Source organism: Giraffa tippelskirchi, chromosome 8 (genome assembly GCF_054371585.1).
Source record: "Giraffa tippelskirchi isolate mGirTip1 chromosome 8, T2T-mGirTip1v1.2.pri, whole genome shotgun sequence".
In the NCBI taxonomy this organism is placed as follows: Eukaryota; Metazoa; Chordata; class Mammalia; order Artiodactyla; family Giraffidae; genus Giraffa; species Giraffa tippelskirchi.
Window position 1 is genome coordinate 13674180 of NC_137282.1, and position 20903 is coordinate 13695082.

A 20903-nucleotide genomic window follows, 5' to 3' on the forward strand; every position below is an offset into this window, starting at 1 on the left:
TTACTCCAGGGAAACCCTGAGGTCTTGACCAGACTAATTCATTGACCTGCTCCTTCTCCCTCTCTCCGTGTGTGCGCATGCCTGCACACACACACACACACTCACACACACAACCAGGTTTCCCCATAGTCTATCTTCCTATGGAGTTCCAAATCCATCATGCATGACTTGAAAGCCGCTGCCTAACTCCCAATAATGACTTTATGGGCAGCAGACTGCAGGGAAAACAAGTTAAGAAAGCTTGTTTCTGTTGTTCGGCGAAGTTCTCAGACTCGGGAAGTCATGGCATTCTTCTGTCTCAAGCCTGCCTGAAGCAACATCTGAAGTAGGAACATCACAGCTTTACTGTATCTTTTTCTCTCATGCCTCCTGACCCTTGTTCCCCAGATACCAATTTCCGTCTATCTTCACAGGGTCTTAATTCTTTCAAAGAAGGTGGCTAATAAAAGCTGTTAAGTCTCCCAAGCTATTTGAATTTTAATACCCTAGGATTTAAAAGATCAAAAGCTGTTGGCTTTAGACTAAAATGGGAGATACTAGTCAAGAACATCTTTCACAAGCTTTACAAACCAAACTCTCCTATTGCTTAGAGCTACACCGCTGATGCCCTTCCATGTGGACTTTGACGTCTATATGACACCCTGATATGCTTTACATATTTCTGAGAGTCACTGGGGGAACATATTAAAATGTAGACTCTCAAGAGCTCTCCCTGACCCTGTACCGGGGATTCAGATTAATTTGTTCTATTTTTTTTTGCAGGGTCGTATTTAGCCAGCTTCCACCATATCCCAAGATTCTGAGGCATGTGGTTGCTTATCTAAGTTTTGAGAATATTTTTCTAAGACACTGGTTCTCAATTCGAGCTGCACATTGAAATCCCCTAGGGAGCTTTTCAAAACTGAGGATTCCTGGGTTCTAAGTCTCCTCTTCTCATGTGAGTTCTCTGGGGTAACAGCCCAGGAACTGGGATTTTTAAAAGGCTTCCAGGTGGCCCCCAAGTTCAGCCAGGTCTGAGCAGTGTGAGGCTGAAGGTGGAGCTGCCAATCATCCGAGCTGTGCTCCTTCCCCAAATCTGGTGGATGCCCAAGATGGAGGGAAGGCAAAGACCTGGCCAGGAAGCAAGCCAGTAGACTGAGAACTCCAGCCAGTATCCACCCCATCAGGTTCAATTCCTGGCCATTTCACGGTGGCTCTTAATCTAATCAGTTGCCATGGATTTCAGGGTTCATCTCTCAGGCGCCCCCTCCTAGTCCTAGATGGAAAGTTCTGTAATCAAGCTACTGCCCAAGGTTGCTCTTGTGAAAGCCTGTACTGACAAATGTTTATAAATTTTAATGAGATAAATCTCAGAAATAAGAGTTCTAGATGACATCTGTAGAGAAATGGGCTGCTACCGGCAGACAGAATCGAAGGACAGATTTATTCTGAAGGAGGGGAGGGGCGTGCATATTTCTTTTCCATTTTAACCTCTGATATGTGACTCCAAACCCAACAAGAAGAAACCTCCCCACAAAAGCCCTGGATCTTTTGCAGGAACTGCAATTCTGTTTGGCTCCTAAACAAATATAACAGTAAAGCAGCAAATATGAGAACAAATGATATCCGCAAGAGGAAAAATAACTTACTTTGGGGTTTTATTTCATGAAGAGGTTTTTTATCTAAAAGAAAGAAAGAGAAAAAAAAAAAAGAAAGTTGCATTTAATAAATTCACACGGAGCAGATATATATTCTACATCCCTTCACATCTACCTCTATAAAGGAAACACTTTCTTTCTGCAGACACTATGGATTATGTTGTTCCTATTTTTCCTTTTCATTCTAATTTAAAAAAATTTTTCTCTTTGGCAGTACTTTTTCTAGGATGACTGCTTCATTCTTTTAAAATAAAATTCCCTCAGGCTTACTAGAGTTTCTCTCTGTTGCATTTGCCAGATTCTTATCAGCAGGATGAGAACAGTGAGCTTGCAGCCTGCCCTGTTTCGTATCCAGCCAGAAGTCTGCTCAGGTAAGGAATGCTATTTCACTACATATGATGATAGAAAAATGAACCATGAATAAATATTTAAAGGGATCCTGCATTGGTTTGCAGTTATCATGGCCTGGGTAAAAAGTTCCAAACTCTGCTTTTTTTTTTTTCCTGTTCTTGTTGGGTATAGATGCAGTGAGTGTTGAAGGTTTATTTTTAAGAAATTTTGCTTTTTTTGTTTCAGATCTCAATTATCTGTTAAAATGTGGATGATCTTAATGGAAAGGTGTCCTTCTGATCCTGGTATCGAGCAGGGCAGCGGCCAGCTGTGATGGATACAGAGAAGAGGCCCTCAATCTTTTCTAAAGTGAGCTAGACATTTTTATCCTTTCTTTTCACGTCCCTCCATCCACCATCCTCCTGCCATTTCCATCACTAAAATATTCTGCAATCATCTTGCAAATCACTTGTAGACATGGTGCCTGGGACTCTCTGCCTTACACCACAGTCCCTCCACTCACCACTGCCCTGCCCTTGGTCCCATCCCAGGCCAACATGACTCCATCACCACGCAGAAACCCGGGAAGACTACGTTTCAGACTGTATGTCAAATTCCAGAGGATCTGCAGAGTGCGTCAGCCCTCTCATTGGTGGCTTCTTAGGGTGTAGATGGAACCCCACCAGATGGCAAGCACAGGGGCTGTTGCTAACATTCAGAGAGTGCCATAAAGCAGGGGACCTTGAAAGGTCACCCTGGGTCGTCTCCTTTCCCTGTTAGCCTGAAGGCAAGCCAAGTGGGGTGAGACACTGTCATTCTGGATTATGTTTTGAACGGAAGCAAATCTCATACAGTACACATCTGAGAACTTCGTAAATATTATCCAGCTGACTGCACCTTAGGCCCTCCCAGGCAGACAGTCACAGCTAGGCTCCAAATCCTTCACGGAGTATCTCTTACCCTAACCCGCTTCCGCACTAAAGACTGATTTTGACAGAAAACCCTTGCCATGTGCTTCAGATACAACTCTTGTGTATTTTGCCATCTGTTTTGTGATGGAAGTAGCTTTTAAAAGTTGTGTGTAAATCATACTTCTGCAAATGGGCCACCACTGTTTCTTTACAGTAAGAGGAAAGTTCACCGACTAAGGGTGATTTCTGGCCAATCTTTCTTTAAAAAGGAAATCCTGGGTCTTCTCTGGTGGTCCAGTGGTTGGGACTTCACCTTCCAGGGAAGGGGGTGTGGGTTTGATTCCTGGTTAGAGAGCTAAGATCCCACATGTCTCATGGCCAAAAAAACCCCCAAAATTAGAACAGAAACCATATTGTCACAAATTCAATAAAGACTTTAAAAAGGGCCCATTCAAAAATATCTTGAAAAAAAAAAATCCTCACAAAAGATCATTTGTTCAAACTGATATGATCAGATTCTTACACAGTCAGGTCTCTTTAAGCCCAAAGCTTGCATTTCCCTTACTGCACAGATTCAATGCCATATTAGTTTGCCTGAGAGCAGGTGGAACCTCCCAAGGTCCAGATGCTAATGCACTCAAGAATTAGAATAAAACGACTTTGGTGGTTTTAACCTGACTTCAGTTTTTGCTTATCGCATGCTATCTAAAATCATTTGGCATGGGCACAGCCCTGCTGGCAGGCCAAGGCTGAGACATCTGAAAGTGAGGCATTGCTAGGACCACACAAAGAGACATGCAGAACAGCTGTTTGGAACTCTGGCTGAGCTTAACAGTCTTTTCTTCCCTCTAAACCACAGGAATGAAGATTATGCTGGGTAGCAAAATGAAACTCGATTAAAAACAGGCGAGATATATAACTACTCCTAGGAAAAATACATTGGATATAGCTGTAAAATAAAAACAAAAACAGGGTAGTTCTACCTGGTCCAGTTCTGAAAAATGAAAGAGTGGTTGGGGTTGAAAATTCCAAGGCTAAGATCCCTGGACAGGGGACGGGGGCCACATGGATGCACAGAGCAGAAGAGGAAGGCATTTTGCCCTCTGACCTCACGACCTCCAGCTCCGGGGTTGTCATTGTTGGCAGTGGGACTCATGCAGACTCTCGGGATCAGAAGTCTCAGGTTGTCTTCATCTATCTCTAGGACCTCAACGTTCCCCACAGTAAAGTGGGAGCAATAAGGTTCTTAAAGGTTGGTTCTGGTGATTGAACAGAACTCGGAAGCCATGAAGCAGAGGGCTAGCACACATTCAGCACTGATAAATAGTAGTTTATAAGTAATACTGTAACTTTCACATGTTATGAATATGATCATCATACTCGTTCAGAGGACAAAAATGACCCACGTGCTACTGCATGGAAACCAGGCACAGCTCCAAGTCAAAAACTCTAGTGAATTTCAGGGGTTGTTGAATGAGAGTTAAGAAACATGTGCCTAACGACTTCCTTGGTGGTCCCGTGGTTAAGACTCCGAGCTCCCAATGCAGGGATCTTAGGTTCAGTCCCCAGTCAGGGAACTCAGATCCAACATGCCACAATTAAAGATTCCACATGCTGCAATGAAGACCTTACATGCCATAACTAAGGCCCGGCACAGCCAAAAAATCCAAAAAATCCCCAAACACAAAAGAAATGCATGCTGACTCCTGGCCTCTGCTTGCTGGCACCAAGGGCAAGTTGCAACTTTACTCTGATACATAAAAAGAAGGACAGGGACAAGAAGACCCCCATGCACCCCAGCTTTCACCCCTATAAATCTTTAGAATAACTACCAAAGACATTTCATAGAAATCCATGTAAAATGAATTTCAGAAATAGAGTAAAAAGTATTCAAAGGGCTGTTCCTCTGTCATCGGTGACATTGCTAAGATCTGGCATGTGGGTTCGCCTGCATCTTCTCATGGGAAAGGCTGGAAGTCACTGGTGCCCACGAGGGCTTTAGTCCCCTGGCATCGGCATCAAAACTGGGTTCTGCTGTACTTTGTGAAATACCAGTATCTTGTCAGCAAGCTGCTCTCAGAGACCATTTTCCTAGCTTGAAATGTCTGATTAGAGATTGTTCTACCATGAGCTCCACAGAGGGCTCCCCCCTACCTGCCCCCAGACCTCACGGTGCTGTGCAAGAACAGCCCACCTCATGGTTCATGTCCTTTCATTCTGTTTGCATAATCGTTTTCTCACAAGGCTCAGGGCCACGCAGCTACTGGCCTTGGTCAACCAAATCCTGTTTTAATTTCACCTCTCTCCAAGGCCATGTTCAAATGACCCCTTTAGTAAATTAATCCATAAAAGCCATGGTTCTTCACATGGGCTGCACATTACAATTATCTGGGAGGTTTTGTTGTTTTTTTTAAATACCCATGCCTGGGCCATGCTCCAAGAACTTCTAATTAATTGGGATTTGTGTATTTGTGATTACTGAGGGCACCCCCACTTCCTAATAACAAACCCGGAGCTCTGTGTACTCAACTTCAGTTCCTCTCTGCCTCTCTAAGAGGCTCTGGGGCAGCTGGAGTGTACAGATGGGTCCAGAAGGATCTCAGAGGCAGAGAAATGTAATTCTGAGCCAGTGGCAGCTGATCTGTGGTTTGGGAAAATCCTACCAGTTTTCACAGGGTCTAACATATACACCAAGAGTATCTTCTGGGTAAATGGAAATTGATAATAAGGAATTATAATTCAGTCTTCTAATGATTTTGCTAAAGGTGCAAAAAAGTATTTCTTAATAGTGTTTTAAGTTGTTATGCTTTCTTTAAAAGTCATTTTTATTATTTATGTTACTGCAGTTATTGTATCAAAAAATAGATAAGTGCAAAAAAACCCTGCATAATTCCACCATCAAGAGATAACCACCATTATGCTAAATGATATATACAAGTCTAAGCTCTTTCTCCCTTGTGATGTTGTATGAATAAGATGATATGCACACATTGACGCTTCTATGTATATTAGCAGGAAACTACATGAAATTGATTGACAGTAATTGATCATTTTAGAATGATATATTGTTCTGCAGTCTGCTTTTGTCTCAGTGCTGTATTGCAAATATTGCTTTGTGTCTCACTACGTGTGTATTGAGAGTACATGTGTGTAGAGGTGTATATGTATATTTATACATAAGAGAAAGGAAGGGAAGGGGGGAGAGAGAGACAGAGGCAGAGAGAGGGATACAGAACAATCTACCTCTTTATTTTTGGTGGTGATTCATTTCTTTCCCACCTTTCTTGAATTTTTGGCTCCCTTTGTTATACAGGATGCTCCCAAAGCATTTCCATGGTATCCATTGTTCTTACAAGCTATTTATGGTTGCATTCCTACCTTCCCACCTACCTACCCACCCACATCCAGTCTTATCCTTTCTCTGCCAGGGAACAAACATGGCCAGCTATGTGCAGCCCACATCCTGTAGATTAGAGCAAGCAAGACTGAGGAGAGATGCCATGTGTGTAGAGTGGGTTTGTGGACCACTACACTATGGAGATGTTGCAAGATGACAGATGTGGATGGAGTGTTCAGTCTCCAACCCACAGACTGGGCAAGGGGCTGCCCTCAAAACCTGTGCCTTGTGATTATTTGAAATTGGCTCCTATGGGTTTTGTATACCATATACATTTCTTGAGATTCAGCCATCAAAGCCACTCTGTGTGGACCAAATACCCACCAGGGCAGACCCTTGCATAGCTCTGTCCTCAGAGCAACAGTTGACACGTGTCAGTAGAGCTCATGATCACCGTTCTTTTCACTAAACCAGACATGCCCCATGTTTGCACCTTCAAAGACCACTTTTATGATTTCCTTCTTCATCGACCATGTGGATCGATGAAGGCTTTGGAGCCTTTTTCACCAGCCCCCTCCCCAACATATTTCTTGAAATCAATTTTATTTTAATTGACCCTCCAATCTTTGTAATCACAAATTATTTAGAGCCAATTCTAAAGTCTGTGGAAGAGTCGGTCTTCTCTGTCCATTCTCTCTGGCTAGTTCCTTATTTGCTGGAATAGTTTTCTAGCATCATCAAGCAGGAATCTACCATGAATCTACATTGCCTCCGAATTGTGGCCAATTTATCTATCTACCTTTATTAACTGGTCCCACCCCACCAAATATGACTCAGTTTCCACTGCACCTCAAGAAAAATCCATGAACTCTCAGTGCTTCTGCTGTTGCCTCTCTCTGGATGCCCTCCTCCCTCCAAGCCTCCTACATAGACATGTCCTCTCTCCAATGCATAGATCAGTTCCTGCTTCCTTCATGAAATCTTTGGTGATTGATACTCTGTTCAAGGCAGACAGTTTATCTTACTTAACATCACTAAAATACAAAGCACAGGTTTTTCAAAATATAGTACTTCATAAGTGTTCATTTGATTTTATACTTTTGTTGTCACCATTAGTTATGGGTTCTGAATAGGAACATCATATTTAAAAGAATGAAATAATGCCATTTGCAGCAACATGGATGGGCCTAGAGATTATCATACTGAGTGAAGTAAGTCAGAGAGAGACAAATATTATGTAACATTGCTTCTATGCAGAATCTACAAAAAATGATACAAATGAACTTATTTACAAAACAGAAAAGACTCACAGACTTAGAGAACAAACTTCTGGTTTCCAGGGGGGATGGGTGGAGGGAAGGGATAGTTAGGGATGGCCATGCACAAACTGCTCTATTTAAAACGGATAACCAACAAGGTCCTACTGTATAGCATGGGAACTCTGCTCAATGTTTTGTGGCAGCCTGGTTGGGAAAATAGTTTGTGAAAGAATGAATACATGTATATATATGGCTGAGTTCCTTTGCTGTCCACCTGAAACTATCACAGCATTGTTAATCAGCTATACGCCAATATAAAATAAAAAGTTACACAAAAAGAATCTGAAACAAATATTGAACTCTTAAGCAATTGTATGCTCGCAGAAGTATTTAAGAGTGAAGTGTACTGATGTCTACAATCTATTTTGAAATGTATCAAAAATGAGATGGGTTGGTGGAGGGACAGGTATATGATAAAGCAATATGCAGGTGTGCATGCTAAGTCACTTTAGTCATGTTTGACTCTTTGCCACCCCATGGACTGTAGCCCACCAGGCTCCTCTGTCCATGGGATTCTCTAGGCAAGAATACTGGAGTGGGTTGCCACACCTTCCTCCAGGGCATCTTCCCGACCCAGGGTTTGAACCCAAGTTGCCTATGTTTCCTGCATTGTTAGGGAGGTTCTTTACCACTAATGCCATCTGGGAAGCCCAAATGCTAATTGTAGAATCTAGGTGATACAGACTCTTATGTGTTTGAATATATTCATAATAGAATGCTGGGAAATTTTTTAAAATGCCATTTGCTTGATTATTTACTGATTGAAAGAAAAGAAGTTATTATCACTGTGCTTCATTTCCACATGCTTTCTGTCTCCCTCAAAGACATTAATTAAGAAGCAGTGTTATGCTCTCTGAAGTTGCAGGAAATCCCAGGATCTGGCGGACCTGCTTTGTTATTAGCACTGGCAGATAATTGGATAAACACGAGGTCTGCTCTGCATTGGCAACATCGCCACGATTGAGTGTGTCAGGCAGACCCTGAAGATGACAAGCAGAGATTCTATTTTATTCTCCTGTGGATGCTGGAAGTTCACTAAGGCTCTAGGACATGCAGGAACACATCACCAGTTGTTGTAAACACCCTGAAACTCTTCCGGTGATGGGAAACACAGCAAAATTACAAGAGTGTAAAACACAGCACATCTCTCTTTCTACTCTTTTCACTTCTTAATTTCCACATCATGTTTTTCTTTACGATCCGGCTCAGAAAGCACTCCTCAGTGACTGTATTTAACCCATGCGTTACTTCAGTTAGTTCGATTCTTGCTTCTTCTCCCCACTTTCCAGCCTGTACAGACCATCATAAGGTCTACTGCCCCTTTTAAAATGAACTCTTGAGCAGAGTTCCCTGTGCTACACAGTACGGCCTTTTGGTTATCTATCTTACAAATAGTAGTGTATATATGTCAATCCCAACCTCTCAATTTATTCCTCCCTATGGGAGAAGAATCTGGAAAAGAAAAGATACATGTATATATAAAACCGGATCACTTTGCCGTACACCTGAAACTAACACAACATTGTTAACCAAATCTACTCCAATATAAAATAAAAATTTAAAAAGTGCATTCTGAGCACATCCATCCAGGTAGGACAAGTATAGAGAATAAGCGGTTTTGAGACAGTCCTCACAGGGTGTCCCAGGTGGTTCTGTCTTGTTAGAGGAATTGCTGGCTTCCTCAGAGACAGCTGGGTAATTAGAGAAAGTCCAGGACTGGAATGGCAAAAACCCTCACCTGAATAAAAACCTGTAAGACTTGAGATGTGCATGAATGAATGAACATCAGCTCTATTGATATTTCCCACCAAAGAACTGTTCAAGATCTCCTCATATTCATTTGGGGAAGTCAGTTGAGTACTCTAAGAAACAGCTCATGGAAGTGACTTCTGATGACAAAGACCTTCCAGAACCGCCCCTCAGCTGAAACACAAGATTCATATGCACGAGTGACTCTCATCCTCCTTCTTTCTTTTTTCAAATTTGACATCTCTTATAGGAATGTCTTCTGTATTTCCTAAACTCAGACAAACAAGTATCCATAATGACTGTACTTCCAGGGAGCATTTGCATATTTCATTTTTGAACTAAATCACTGCAGTTTCTAAATTTCCTACCACTTCTGTTATAAAGTCCTATCCATTCCCACTGATTCTGTGTGAGTCAGTGTGTTTTCATGCTGGGTATACACAGTACAACATGCTTTGGGGTCACTGCAAAGATGTTTAATCACGGGTCTACACTTTCTTATCAGCAGTTGGCCTCAAAGTGGTAAAGTGCGGCATTCTGAACTCCGCTCCAAGGGAAGATGCATATTAAAATCCTTTTTTCATCCTATAAATTGTTTTGCTTTGATTCCTTCCCTTCCATCCACAACAGAAAAATATGCATGCATACACACACACATGCATTCACTGAAAACTAAACAGAAATGTTCAGAGTATGTACCTCAAGCTTAAGGGAATAAATTATTGATTAATCTCACGGTGACCATTTTCCTTAAGGCAAGAATAATATTCAGATTATTTAAAAAATCATTTGGAAGCATCCTATCAGTGTAAGCACCAGCCCCAACGTAGGGTCATGGTGTGTCTGGGTTGGTTGCTTTAGTTTCTGGGTCACAGGGAGGTCAGTGTAGGGAACGGATTATGGGTTGCGGTAAGATTTGGGAGGGTGTTTATTATGATGAATATTCACTAATTGCTAAAGAAATACTTAGCAACTGATATACATAGGCCATCAGTCCTCTCTTAGGAAAAAAAAAAAAACTGGAAAAGAAGTCGTGAATTGAGAATCTTTGACTAGTAGATTTATTCTAAGCTCCCTCAGGACTTTCCTTGTGGCTCAGCTGGTAAAGAATCCGCCTGCAATTCGGGAGACCTGGGTTCGATCCCTGGGTTGGGAAGAGCTCATGGAGAAGAGAAAGGTTTCCCACTCCAGTATTCTGGCCTAGAGAATTCCATGGACTGTACAGTCCATGGGGTCGCAAAGAGTGGGACATGACTGAGCGACTTATACTTTCGAGCTTCCTCAGTCCTTCTGCCAGCCATACATGTACCTGCCATGACACTCCAAGTTGCGTGTACGCGCAGTTGTGTCTGACTCTTTGCAACCCTATGGTCTGTAGCCCAACAGGCTCCTCTGTCCATGGGATTTTCCATGTAAGAATACTGGAGAGAGTTGCCATTTCCTCCTCCAAGGGATCTTCCCAACCCAGGGACTGAACCCACATCCTGTGTCTCCTGTGTTGGTAGGTGGATTCTCTACCACTGAGCCACCTGGGAAGCCCACACTCTAAGTTACCTGCACCTAGAGTCTGTATTTTCCATCTATTTCCATCCCAGCGCCTGGACCAGTAAAGGGAATATGGTGAAAGTGAAAGTGTTATTTGCTCAGTTGTGTCTGACCCCTTGCGACCCCATGGACTGTAGACCACCAGCCTCCTCTGTCCATGGGATTCTCCAGGCAAGAATACTGGAGTGGGTTTCCACTCCCTTTTCCCGGAGATTTTTCTCATACAGGGATTGAACCCAGGTCTCATGTGTTGCAGGCAGATTCGTTACCATCTGAGCCACCAGGGAATATGGCAGGTACTCAATAAATATTTACGGAATGGATGAATGATACTTAGCCTTGTATGGACTTTCAATTAGAAGCATTACAAAGCCAGGGTCTCTAAATTTCCCAATTTCTGCAGGATCTCCTAGGACATTGTAGCTTCTCACTGAAGAGAATGGAGTAGATGCTGGAGACCTGCTTTGACGACTCAGTTCCTAAAAGATGCTGTCAGTTTGGCTATCCACTTTGCTGTGGATAGGAGAAGGGTTACCTTGATTTCAGATCTAAAAGATGTCCCCTCATCACCCTGCATATTCATTATCCAAATGGCTAATCTTAGGTGTGATTGAACTAGACTATCTCCTCAAAACTGGTAAAAAGCAAATATTTTACAGCACTGACCTGCCAGTGATATTTATCATCTTATACATATAGATGTATAAAATACATATACATGTATACAAGATGAAATTCATTTACATACAGATACATATACACATGTATAGGAAAGCTACATTTAAGATGGAAAATTAGAGTCAAGTTTTCACATTGAAATCAATCTTAGACATCACCTAGCTCAAAATACACCCCACCCCGCAGCCCACATCTGTTTGATAGTTTTGGACACAAGGCAAGGGATGGAGAGAGATCTGTCAAAGCCACAAGCTACTTAACAAAACAAGTAAGACCTAGGACTCCTGACTCCCAGTTCAGAGCCCTTTTCACTACCCCATGATCATTTGGCCCTTTGTAAACCATCACGGTAATTTTCTCTTCCACTGCATGCTAACTCTGCACGCTAGGATTAGGGATAGGGGTTAGGGGGTAGGTCCAGGGCTCTTCTCAGGATGATATTGACACTTCTCCAGAGAAAGGGAAAGGCCAGGGTTAATGATAAAGCATCTTGGTGATGTTCATGCCACCTTCGTTTTCTGGATCACATGTCTCGATGCTCTTGAAGACACACATGGATTTAATTAGTCACTTTAAGGAGGAAGGTTAGGATCAAAACAAAGACGTTTCCTCTGTCTATATTAATTCACTTTGCTCAGCACACCCCAGAGGGCACTGAATTCTCTACAAGGGTAGATTACTCTGTTTTAAATCACTTCCCTGATTGGGTTCTTGCCATTTCTTTTATGGTTGGTCCGCTCTATGATCTCAGACACTAAATCTTTCTCTAGTCCAGACTATAATATTTCTTACCTAGGGTTTTGTTGAGCCCTGATTAAATAAATATACTGCGGAGAGAGGTAAGGTCTGGAAATACACAGAACTAATGAAGTGGAGAGAGTCTGTTTGATAGGACAGAAGCCTACATTTTGGAAACTTCCTGACCGTAAGGGACTCTGGATAGCATTGGTTACTGAAAAATGTGACCTACTATATATTTTTAATGAACTTTTTAAAAGAATTTTTTTTTTTTATCTTGACCATTGTTAAAGTCTTTATTGAATTTGATACCATACTGCAAATCTGTTTTATGCTTTGGTTTTTTGGCCCCGAGGCTTGTGGGATATTACCTCCCCGAAAGAAATGGAACCCGTGGTACCCCCTGCACTGGAAGGCGAATTCTTAACCACTGGGCTGCCAGGTAAGTCCCTCTACTTCATATTTTAAAAAAAAAAACAAAAAACATGGCAAAACTGCTCATTTGGGGATGCGGGGATAAGGGGAATGCTGACTGGTAACAAATATCACTGATCCAGAATGGCTGGCACCAGAAGGATAACCCTGGAATCTGTAGATTTCTGTACAGTCCAGTAGTGTGTGGTGGATTTATTTTCCCCCAGTGAGAAAGGAATTTTAAGTGTGTGTTGGCTTTATAAAAATTTATTTTCTAACACAATTGTTAGGACACATGTATTTCATAACACGAGGGAAACTGTCAGTATAATGTGGTATGATTTTCTCACTTGGAGATCATCAAGACCTTTCTCCTGGGCATTCGCCTTGAGTTACTTTTAATTAGCCAGAATCACAGAATTTTGGATTCAGGACCTCATGGATCACCTGGTCTGTCTCTTCCTCAGAACTAAATCCCACCTGCAAAGGAAGACTGGAAAATCAACAGCTGTTCATTCAGCTATTGGGTTGGCCAAAAGGTTTCACCAATCTTTTGGCCAACCCAATACTCATCAGATGTTTCTCGGAAAGGATGCTGACCCTTTGGTCTGATGCTAGGTTGTTAGGGTCCTTGTAAACTGTTTCCCTACAGTATGTCTCAAATTACCACTCAGAACTAGTTGCTACAAAGAAATATTAGTCAGATGTATTAGGAAAGGTTTTAACAAAATATCTACAGTCATCATTTGTCAATACTTCTGTAGAAAATGGAAAACCTACTTTTTCTGCAACAGGAAGAATCCCATTACTAGAATGTGAACACACACACATTATTATTTACATAAATGGAGCGCTTACTATAGATATCCAATACTTTGCATGGATTAAGTCATTTCCACCTCAAAAGAACTCTTTGTAATAGGCACTAATACTTTTTATTTTTAAAGGAAGGTTTTATTATTTATTTATTTGGCTGAACCATGGGGTATGTGGAATCTTAGTTCTCTCACCAAGGACCAAACCTGTGCCCCCTGCATTGGAAACTCAGAGTCCCAACCAATGGACTGCCAGGGAAATCCCAATAGGCATTATTATAACTTTTTTATAACTTTTATTTTCTAGATGAGTCTATTTAGATAAATGAAGAAATTTTCTCACAGCCCAGCAACCAGAATTCAAACTTAAGCAATCTGACCCCAGAGCCCAGGTTCTTGGTCCTGTTTGTTATCTACAGGATGGATGTTCAAATCCTATAGGCTCAGCTCCCTCATTTCTTTCAATTCTAGGTTCATGTTCATTTCTCACATTTGAGAAAGAGAACATCTCAACTCAGAACCACAGAGGACACTGAAGTCCCTTCAGTCTTTGCTCTCAATGCCAGCTCAACCCAGGCCCGCCCTGGCTAGCCCTCATGGAAACTCAACCTCTGTACCTTCTCGCGTCCTGAGTTCAGAGCCAGTGCCTTCTCTGCGCTTCCTGGGGATGCCACCTCCCAAGAATTTCTTCTTTGTCATGAATCTGTATTCCCACCGACTGTGGCTAAAATATCACTTCCTGAAGAAACGTCTTTAAGCTTTCTATTGGGTTTTCTGCCTCCAGTTTACACTATCATGGGGATCCCTTCTTGTTTGTCTCTTGAGTTTTCTTGGTGATGTGTATACCCTCTCTGAGTAATGCGATCTTGGAGGTAATGTATCCTGCTCTCCAGCTGCCCAAATTTAATTCACAAGTCCTTCCTATTTACAGTGGAAGTGTTTTATTTCAATTCCTCCCATAAAAGGAACAAAGTTAACAAGATCTGTCAAATAAACCATCTTCTAGAAATGTTTCTGTCGCATGACAAAGTACTTCCTCTCCAAATGCATTCAAAGCATGTAAGCACAGTGTAAAAGTTCATATTAAAATATGTTTGGGGGGGTAGTTGATAGGAATAGGAAAAAGTAGAAGAAAGAAACAGAACAGTTGTGCTGATTCGGATTAGCTGAGAAAGAAGTTCTTAAGTAGGTTACTTTGTTATGACTCTGTATTTGTGGCACAGATTTATGAAGGAATAAAGTAAAGGTAATGACAGAATGAACATTTCCTGCATACAATAAGCATCTTAAGTACTTGTTTCAGAACTGGTTGGTAAGAAAGGTCACTTTTTTTTTTAATTGAAGTATAGTCGATCTACAATGTTTTGTTAGTTTCAGGTATAAATTGATTGTATATATTTATCTATACATATATATACATGTTCTTCTTCAGATTCTTTTCCTTATAGGTAATAACAAAATATTGACTGTATTTCTCTGCTATACAGTAGGTCATGTTACTTATCTATTTATATACAGTAGTGTGTGTATGTTAATCTCAAACTCCTAACTTATCCCTCTTCCACTTTTCCCATTGGTAATCATAAGTTCTTTTTCTACGCCTGAGGCCAGGTTGTTTTTTTTTTTTTTTAATAGTTTACTAAATACATATCAATCATTGGCCAAGGGATGAAGGTCAATCCTTATTTGGAAGGGGGATTATGCTCAAAAAGACAATCAGATGTCTTTATCTTCTTGTTAACAAGGCATAAGTGGAGAAAATCCACAGGGGGTGGATAACAAGGCAGAGAAATTTTACAGTGATTTGTTTGTATATGGTTCATTCTTTTGCCTTTTTTATGCTCAGTTCCACTTAGGATGTGGTACTTGAGTTCAGGTCCTCTTATCATGAGGCACAAATGGAACAGTTTTAGCCTTGTAGAATCTTTTAAAAATGTCTTCACTAAGACACATGAGTATTAAGCTATCTCTATTTTCTTTTTTTTTTTTCGGAGAAGGCAATGGCACCCCACTCCAGTACTCTTGCCTGGAAAATCCCATGGACGGAGGAGCCTGGTAGGCTGCAGCCCATGGGGTCGCTAAGAGTCGGACACGACTGAGCGACTTCACTTTCACTTTTCCCTTTCATGCACTGGAGAAGGAAATGGCAACCCACTCCAGTATTCTTGCCTGGAGAATCCCAGGGACGGCGGAGCCTGGTGGGCTGCCGTCTATGGGGTCGCACAGAGTCGGACACGACTGAAGCGACTTAGCAGCAGCAGCATTTTCTTTTTTAATTAAGCACACGGGAAACTTCAGTTATGAGCCACTTCACTCTCTCTCGTTAAAGAATGTTATTCACTGGTCTTCTTACTGGGTCTCATCCTGGGAGAGTTTGTACTGGGGCATCAGGGGAAGGCTGTGGCTCAGTTGCTAATGATACCATATGTGTCCAAATCTACATTCTTATTACCCCTGTGGGTCTGCAATATAATATCTACATTTTCTATGCAGTATACATAAAGGCGACTCTGAATTAATCAATTGTTTGTTATGCAGAGAGGCAGTTATTGGGTATTTCTAGGAGAAATCTTTATGTAAAAAGGTATACCTAGTATATACTATAAATGGAGTGGAAACGGGTTTTTAATATTAAAACTCTTTGGGAGAATTAGCAAGCAGTAGGAAACTTAACGACAACTTAATGCATTGTGCTAGCATGTTATCTCACTGATGCCATTTTAATTTTTTTGTGATACTACAATTTTACGATACTACAATTAGGCAATTGTGTAGTGCAGTGGGCCCTGAAACATGAACTTATCCAACAAAAAGTTGAAGAATGAGTCCTGACTCTGTGCCCAAAGGAAGGATGTGTGGATTTTGTTTTAATAAAGGGACATCCATCTGTTATAGTCCCATATACAAAGCGGACATTCAGTAAACCACCCGCAAAAACTAAGAGTTGTTTCAGACGCACTCAGCGAACTCTGGAATGAAAATCTTCTTATTCAGTGCCCTAGAAAATACAGGGAAAGAACCCAGGTAATTACTGTAATGCATAACAATGAGGTTTAGAATGATCCAAGAGAAAATGCTTACCAAAGCAACCTTTCCTTTGATGTGATTACAGGTTCACCTTTTCAGGTGCTCCTTTTAGGTCATTTAAGTTGATAGCTCAACAGACAATGCGGTTAGATTGGAGATCCAGCTTGGGGATGTTTATTTGAACAAGCTATTGTATGGGATGTCTTTATCCCTGATGAGGTTTTCAAACCGTCAACTCCAACTTTTCTTATCAGCGTACCCATCAAAAATGAAAACAAAGCACCCTGTAACTGCTCTTTCTGTTTCTGAACTGTCAATGTTGAACTGACCTGTCTTACATCCTGACAAGAAGGACGGATTGGCCATCTGGTAGCTCAGCCACAAAGCTTCTCTTTCAGGACCCTGTGGCATTTCTCTGCCTTCATCATCACTGCCCATCTGGGCACTAATCCTGTCTGAAGCGAATTCACTTAAACTTCTGAAGGCAAAGCCTTTAGTTTTCTATCTGCTGGAATAAGAAGTGCAGGGAACAGGTCCCCCTTACTTCTCAGGCACAAACTAAACACCCCACCATGTTCACCCTACCGTTCCTGCCAGTGAGGAATGTACATGTCATTTACACATACATTTCAGTGATCCTTCAAGCACAGAAGCAGCTAAGTTTAGCAAGTGGAAAGGACAGCAGTTAGACAGCTACCTGATTCTGAGGTTAAAGCTTAGAAAACACAGATCCACAAGTTCCCATCTCTCGACAGGCATTCCACATAATTATCTTCCTGGAAAAGAACAGTTCCAGCATAAAGGCACTGGATGTTTAGTTTATGCTTGCAATTTGGAACATCGCACTCACTGCTATTGGCATCAATTGCCTAACCTCACTCTCACCAGTCTTGAGGCATTCATTTCCTTGTTGGGAACATTTAGGTATGGGCACAGTGCTAGCATAACACTAAGGTCCTGTGCTTCAGTCACAACTGACCAAGCAACAATCATACCCCAATATTAAAGCGATCGTTCAGAGCTGGCAGCTCCATCTCTAGAAGAAATGCAGCCCTCAGGGACAACAAAGGATCCAGATGCTTTGTTGAGAGCTTAGTAAAAATTAAAGAATTGTAGGTCATCCAAGAGCCAAGCAATGTCACTGTGAAACTGCCAAGAGAAGTTGGGGAATTGAGGACTTGCTTCAGGGTCATGTCTGACATAAAAGGAAAAAAAGAAAAAAAAAATCAAATGAAGGAAATTCCCCAACTGGAACATGACCCAGATCTTTCACAAAGTGACTGCTCCATAAAGCTGTTGCCAAATGCTATTTTCATCAAACCTAGCCTTCATTGGATCTCCATCCCGAGAGCACAGCTAGTTTCACCAGAAGCACTCCAGCGGAGTACCAACCAGAAGCACAGAGTAATGTTGGCATCATCTAACTAGACTACTGTTCATTGATTCCTGCAGACACAGTCAAATGCGCTTCATCTTTGCTGACATAGGACCCACTGTGTGTCTTAAAGGGCAGACTGTATCCCAGTGTTGGCTCTTAGAAACTCACTCCTTTCCCACTGATGTATAAATACATCTCATTCACGTCTATGATTTCACAGGCTTCAATTTTTCCATCAAAAAGCTTAGTCATTGTAACCATCAAGAGTCTCTGATCACATGTTTGACAGACATCTTAATATGCATACGACAGAGGCAAAGAATGCTAGACAAACCCATTCTTAAGTAGAAAAGGGAATAGGGGAACGAAGAGACTGAACAGAAAGAAAAGGCTTACATAGCGTTGTAAACTCATAAGGGGGTTTAACAGAGCTCTCAACCTCCAATGCTGAACATATTCTAAAGCTCACTGTTCTGTTCATTTTATTTCCACTACTGGAAAATGGAAACAGAATACTCACTAAATTGCACATTTGAGACAAAAAACCATACATGGCCAAGGTTCATAGAAGGGTTTCATTCAGTAACAAGGCAACTGCCTGAACCTTGGCTTGACTGGCTATAAGGAAGGAGCTAGGTCAGGAAGCAACAGTTAGAACTGGACATGGAACAACAGACTGGTTCCAAATGGGAAAACGAGTACGTCAAGGCTGTATATTGTCACCCTGCTTCTTTAACTTATATGCAGAGTACATCATGAGAAACGGTGGACTGGAAGAAGCACAAGCTGGAATCAAGATTGCCGGGAGAAATATCAATAACCTCAGATATGCAGATGACACCACCCTTATGGCAGAAAGTGAAGAGGAACTAAAAAGCCTCTTGATGAAAGTGAAAGAGGAGAGTGAAAAAGTTGGCTTAAAGCTCAACATTCAGAAAACTAAGATCATGGCATCCGGCCCCATCACTTCATGGCAAATAGATGGGGAAACAGTGGAAACAGTGTCAGACTTTATCTTTTTGGGCTCCAAAATCACTGCAGATGGTGACTGCAGCCATGAAATTAAAAGACGCTTACTCCTTGGAAGGAAAGTTATGACCAACCTAGATAAGATATTAAAAAGCAGAGATAGTACTTTGCCAACAAAGGTCCGTATAGTCAAGGCTATGGTTTTTCCAGTCATGTATGGATGTGAGAGTTGGACTGTGAAGAAAGCTGAGCATCGAAGAATTGATGCTTTTGAACTGTGGTGTTGGAGAAGACTCTTGAGAGTCCCTTGGACTGCAAGGAGATCCAACTAGTCCATCCTAAAGGAAATCAGTCCTGGGTGTTCATTGGAAGGACTGATGTTGAAGCTGAAACTCTAATACTTTGGCCATCTCATGCGAAGAGTTGACTCATTGGAAAAGAGTCTGACGCTGGGAAGGATTAGGGGCAGGAGCAGAAGGGGATGACAAAGGATGGGATGGCTGGATGGCATCACCGAGTCAATGGACATGGGTTTGGGTAAACTCCGGAGTTGGTGATGGACAGGGAGGCCTGGCGTGCTGCGATTCATGGGGTCACAGAGTCGGACACGACTGAGCGACTGAACTGAACTGAGGCTTTGGAACTTCACAAGTACATATGCATATGTGATGGTTAATTTCATGTGTCAACGAGACCAGGCCATCAGGTACCGAAATATTTGGTCAAATATTAGTCTGTGAGGGTGTTTTCAGATGAGACCAGTGTTGCAATAGGCAGGCTGAAAAAAGCAAATTGCCCTCCACACTGTGGGTGGGCCACATCTAATCATTTGAATGCATGACCCTTCCCAGGTAAGAGAGATTCCTCCTGCCTGACAGTTTCTGAACTGGGACATTGGTTCTACAGACTCTAGATTTGCCAGCTTCTATAATAATATGAGCCAATTTCTTATAATGAATCTCTTTATATATGTATGTGTATATCCTGTATCTTATATATGTATCCTATTGGTTCTGTTTCTCTGGAGAACCCTGATGAATACAATATCTCAGATTTTAAAACTGGGATCTGGACTGATCAGTATCCTCTTACTCAACTAACAATATAAGTACAAATAAATAATATTCACATATTTGATACTTTTTTCTCACATTTGGAGCTAACCATTGTCTGTCTTCAATCAGTAATTCTAAATTTCAGTCAATTACGGTTGAAGCTTGACATTCATCGAATTTTCCCTAAGCCCAAGTCCAGCTGGTGGTTGTTAGATGGCGTTAGTGGTAAAGAACCCTCCTGCCAATGCAGGAGACATAAGAGACACAAGTTTGATCCCCGGGTTGGGAAGATCCCCTGGAGAGAGGCATGGAACCCTCTCCAGTTCTCTTGCCTGGAGAATCCCATGGATAGGATTCTAGGACAGGAGCCTGGTGGGCTGCAGTCCATGGGGTCGCAAAGAGTTGGACACCACTGAAGCAACTTAGCAGGCAGGAAGGGAAGGTTATTACTATGTACTATAACAGTACAATAATACTTCAATCAGTATTCTCTTATTTCTATTTTTTCTTATTTCTAATATTTCAAAAGTGTCTAAAGATCATCTAAACTATAACCAGTAGCCACATAGTTATACCGTGAAGGGCTTTTTAGAAGATATATGAAATTATTGTCTTAACTATAGTCCTAATCAATGTTAAGAAACATGTTAAGAAATAGTCACAACTTAAAGGTATATTTCAGATACATCTGGTGGTTGTCAAGGGTAGCCAGAAACACAGTTCCTTAAACCTCTTGCTAATGAGTTTGTGTTGTCTCCTTACATTTGAAAAGAATGGACTAGACATTTCATCAACAAACACAGATGAATGACCAATTAACAAATGAAAATTTGCTCAATATCATTAGCTATTATGGAAGTGCAAATTACAATAAAAAATATACATACTCATTAGAATGACTTAATTTAAAATAACCAATAGTAAATGTTGGCAAAGATGTGGAACAGTCAGCACAGTTACATCTCAGCGGTAAAAACTTAAATGATTACAGTTATTTCAGA

General features: G+C 41.4%; 1 protein-coding gene across 14 annotated transcripts in view; it reads right to left on the minus strand.

Moving 5' to 3' along the window:
• The window catches only part of UNC5D (unc-5 netrin receptor D), a 610447-nt gene that overhangs the window by 93883 nt on the left and 495661 nt on the right, over window positions 1–20903 (minus strand). For 5 of the 14 annotated variants that reach the window (XM_081523444.1, XM_081523442.1, XM_081523440.1 and 2 more), the window contains one exon: window positions 1629–1661. The exons of the other annotated variants lie outside the window; for them this stretch is intronic. In XM_081523444.1, coding sequence (XP_081379570.1) covers window positions 1629–1661 — 33 coding nt within the window. The remainder of the gene's footprint in view (window positions 1–1628; window positions 1662–20903) is intronic. 14 annotated transcript variants of the gene reach the window in all.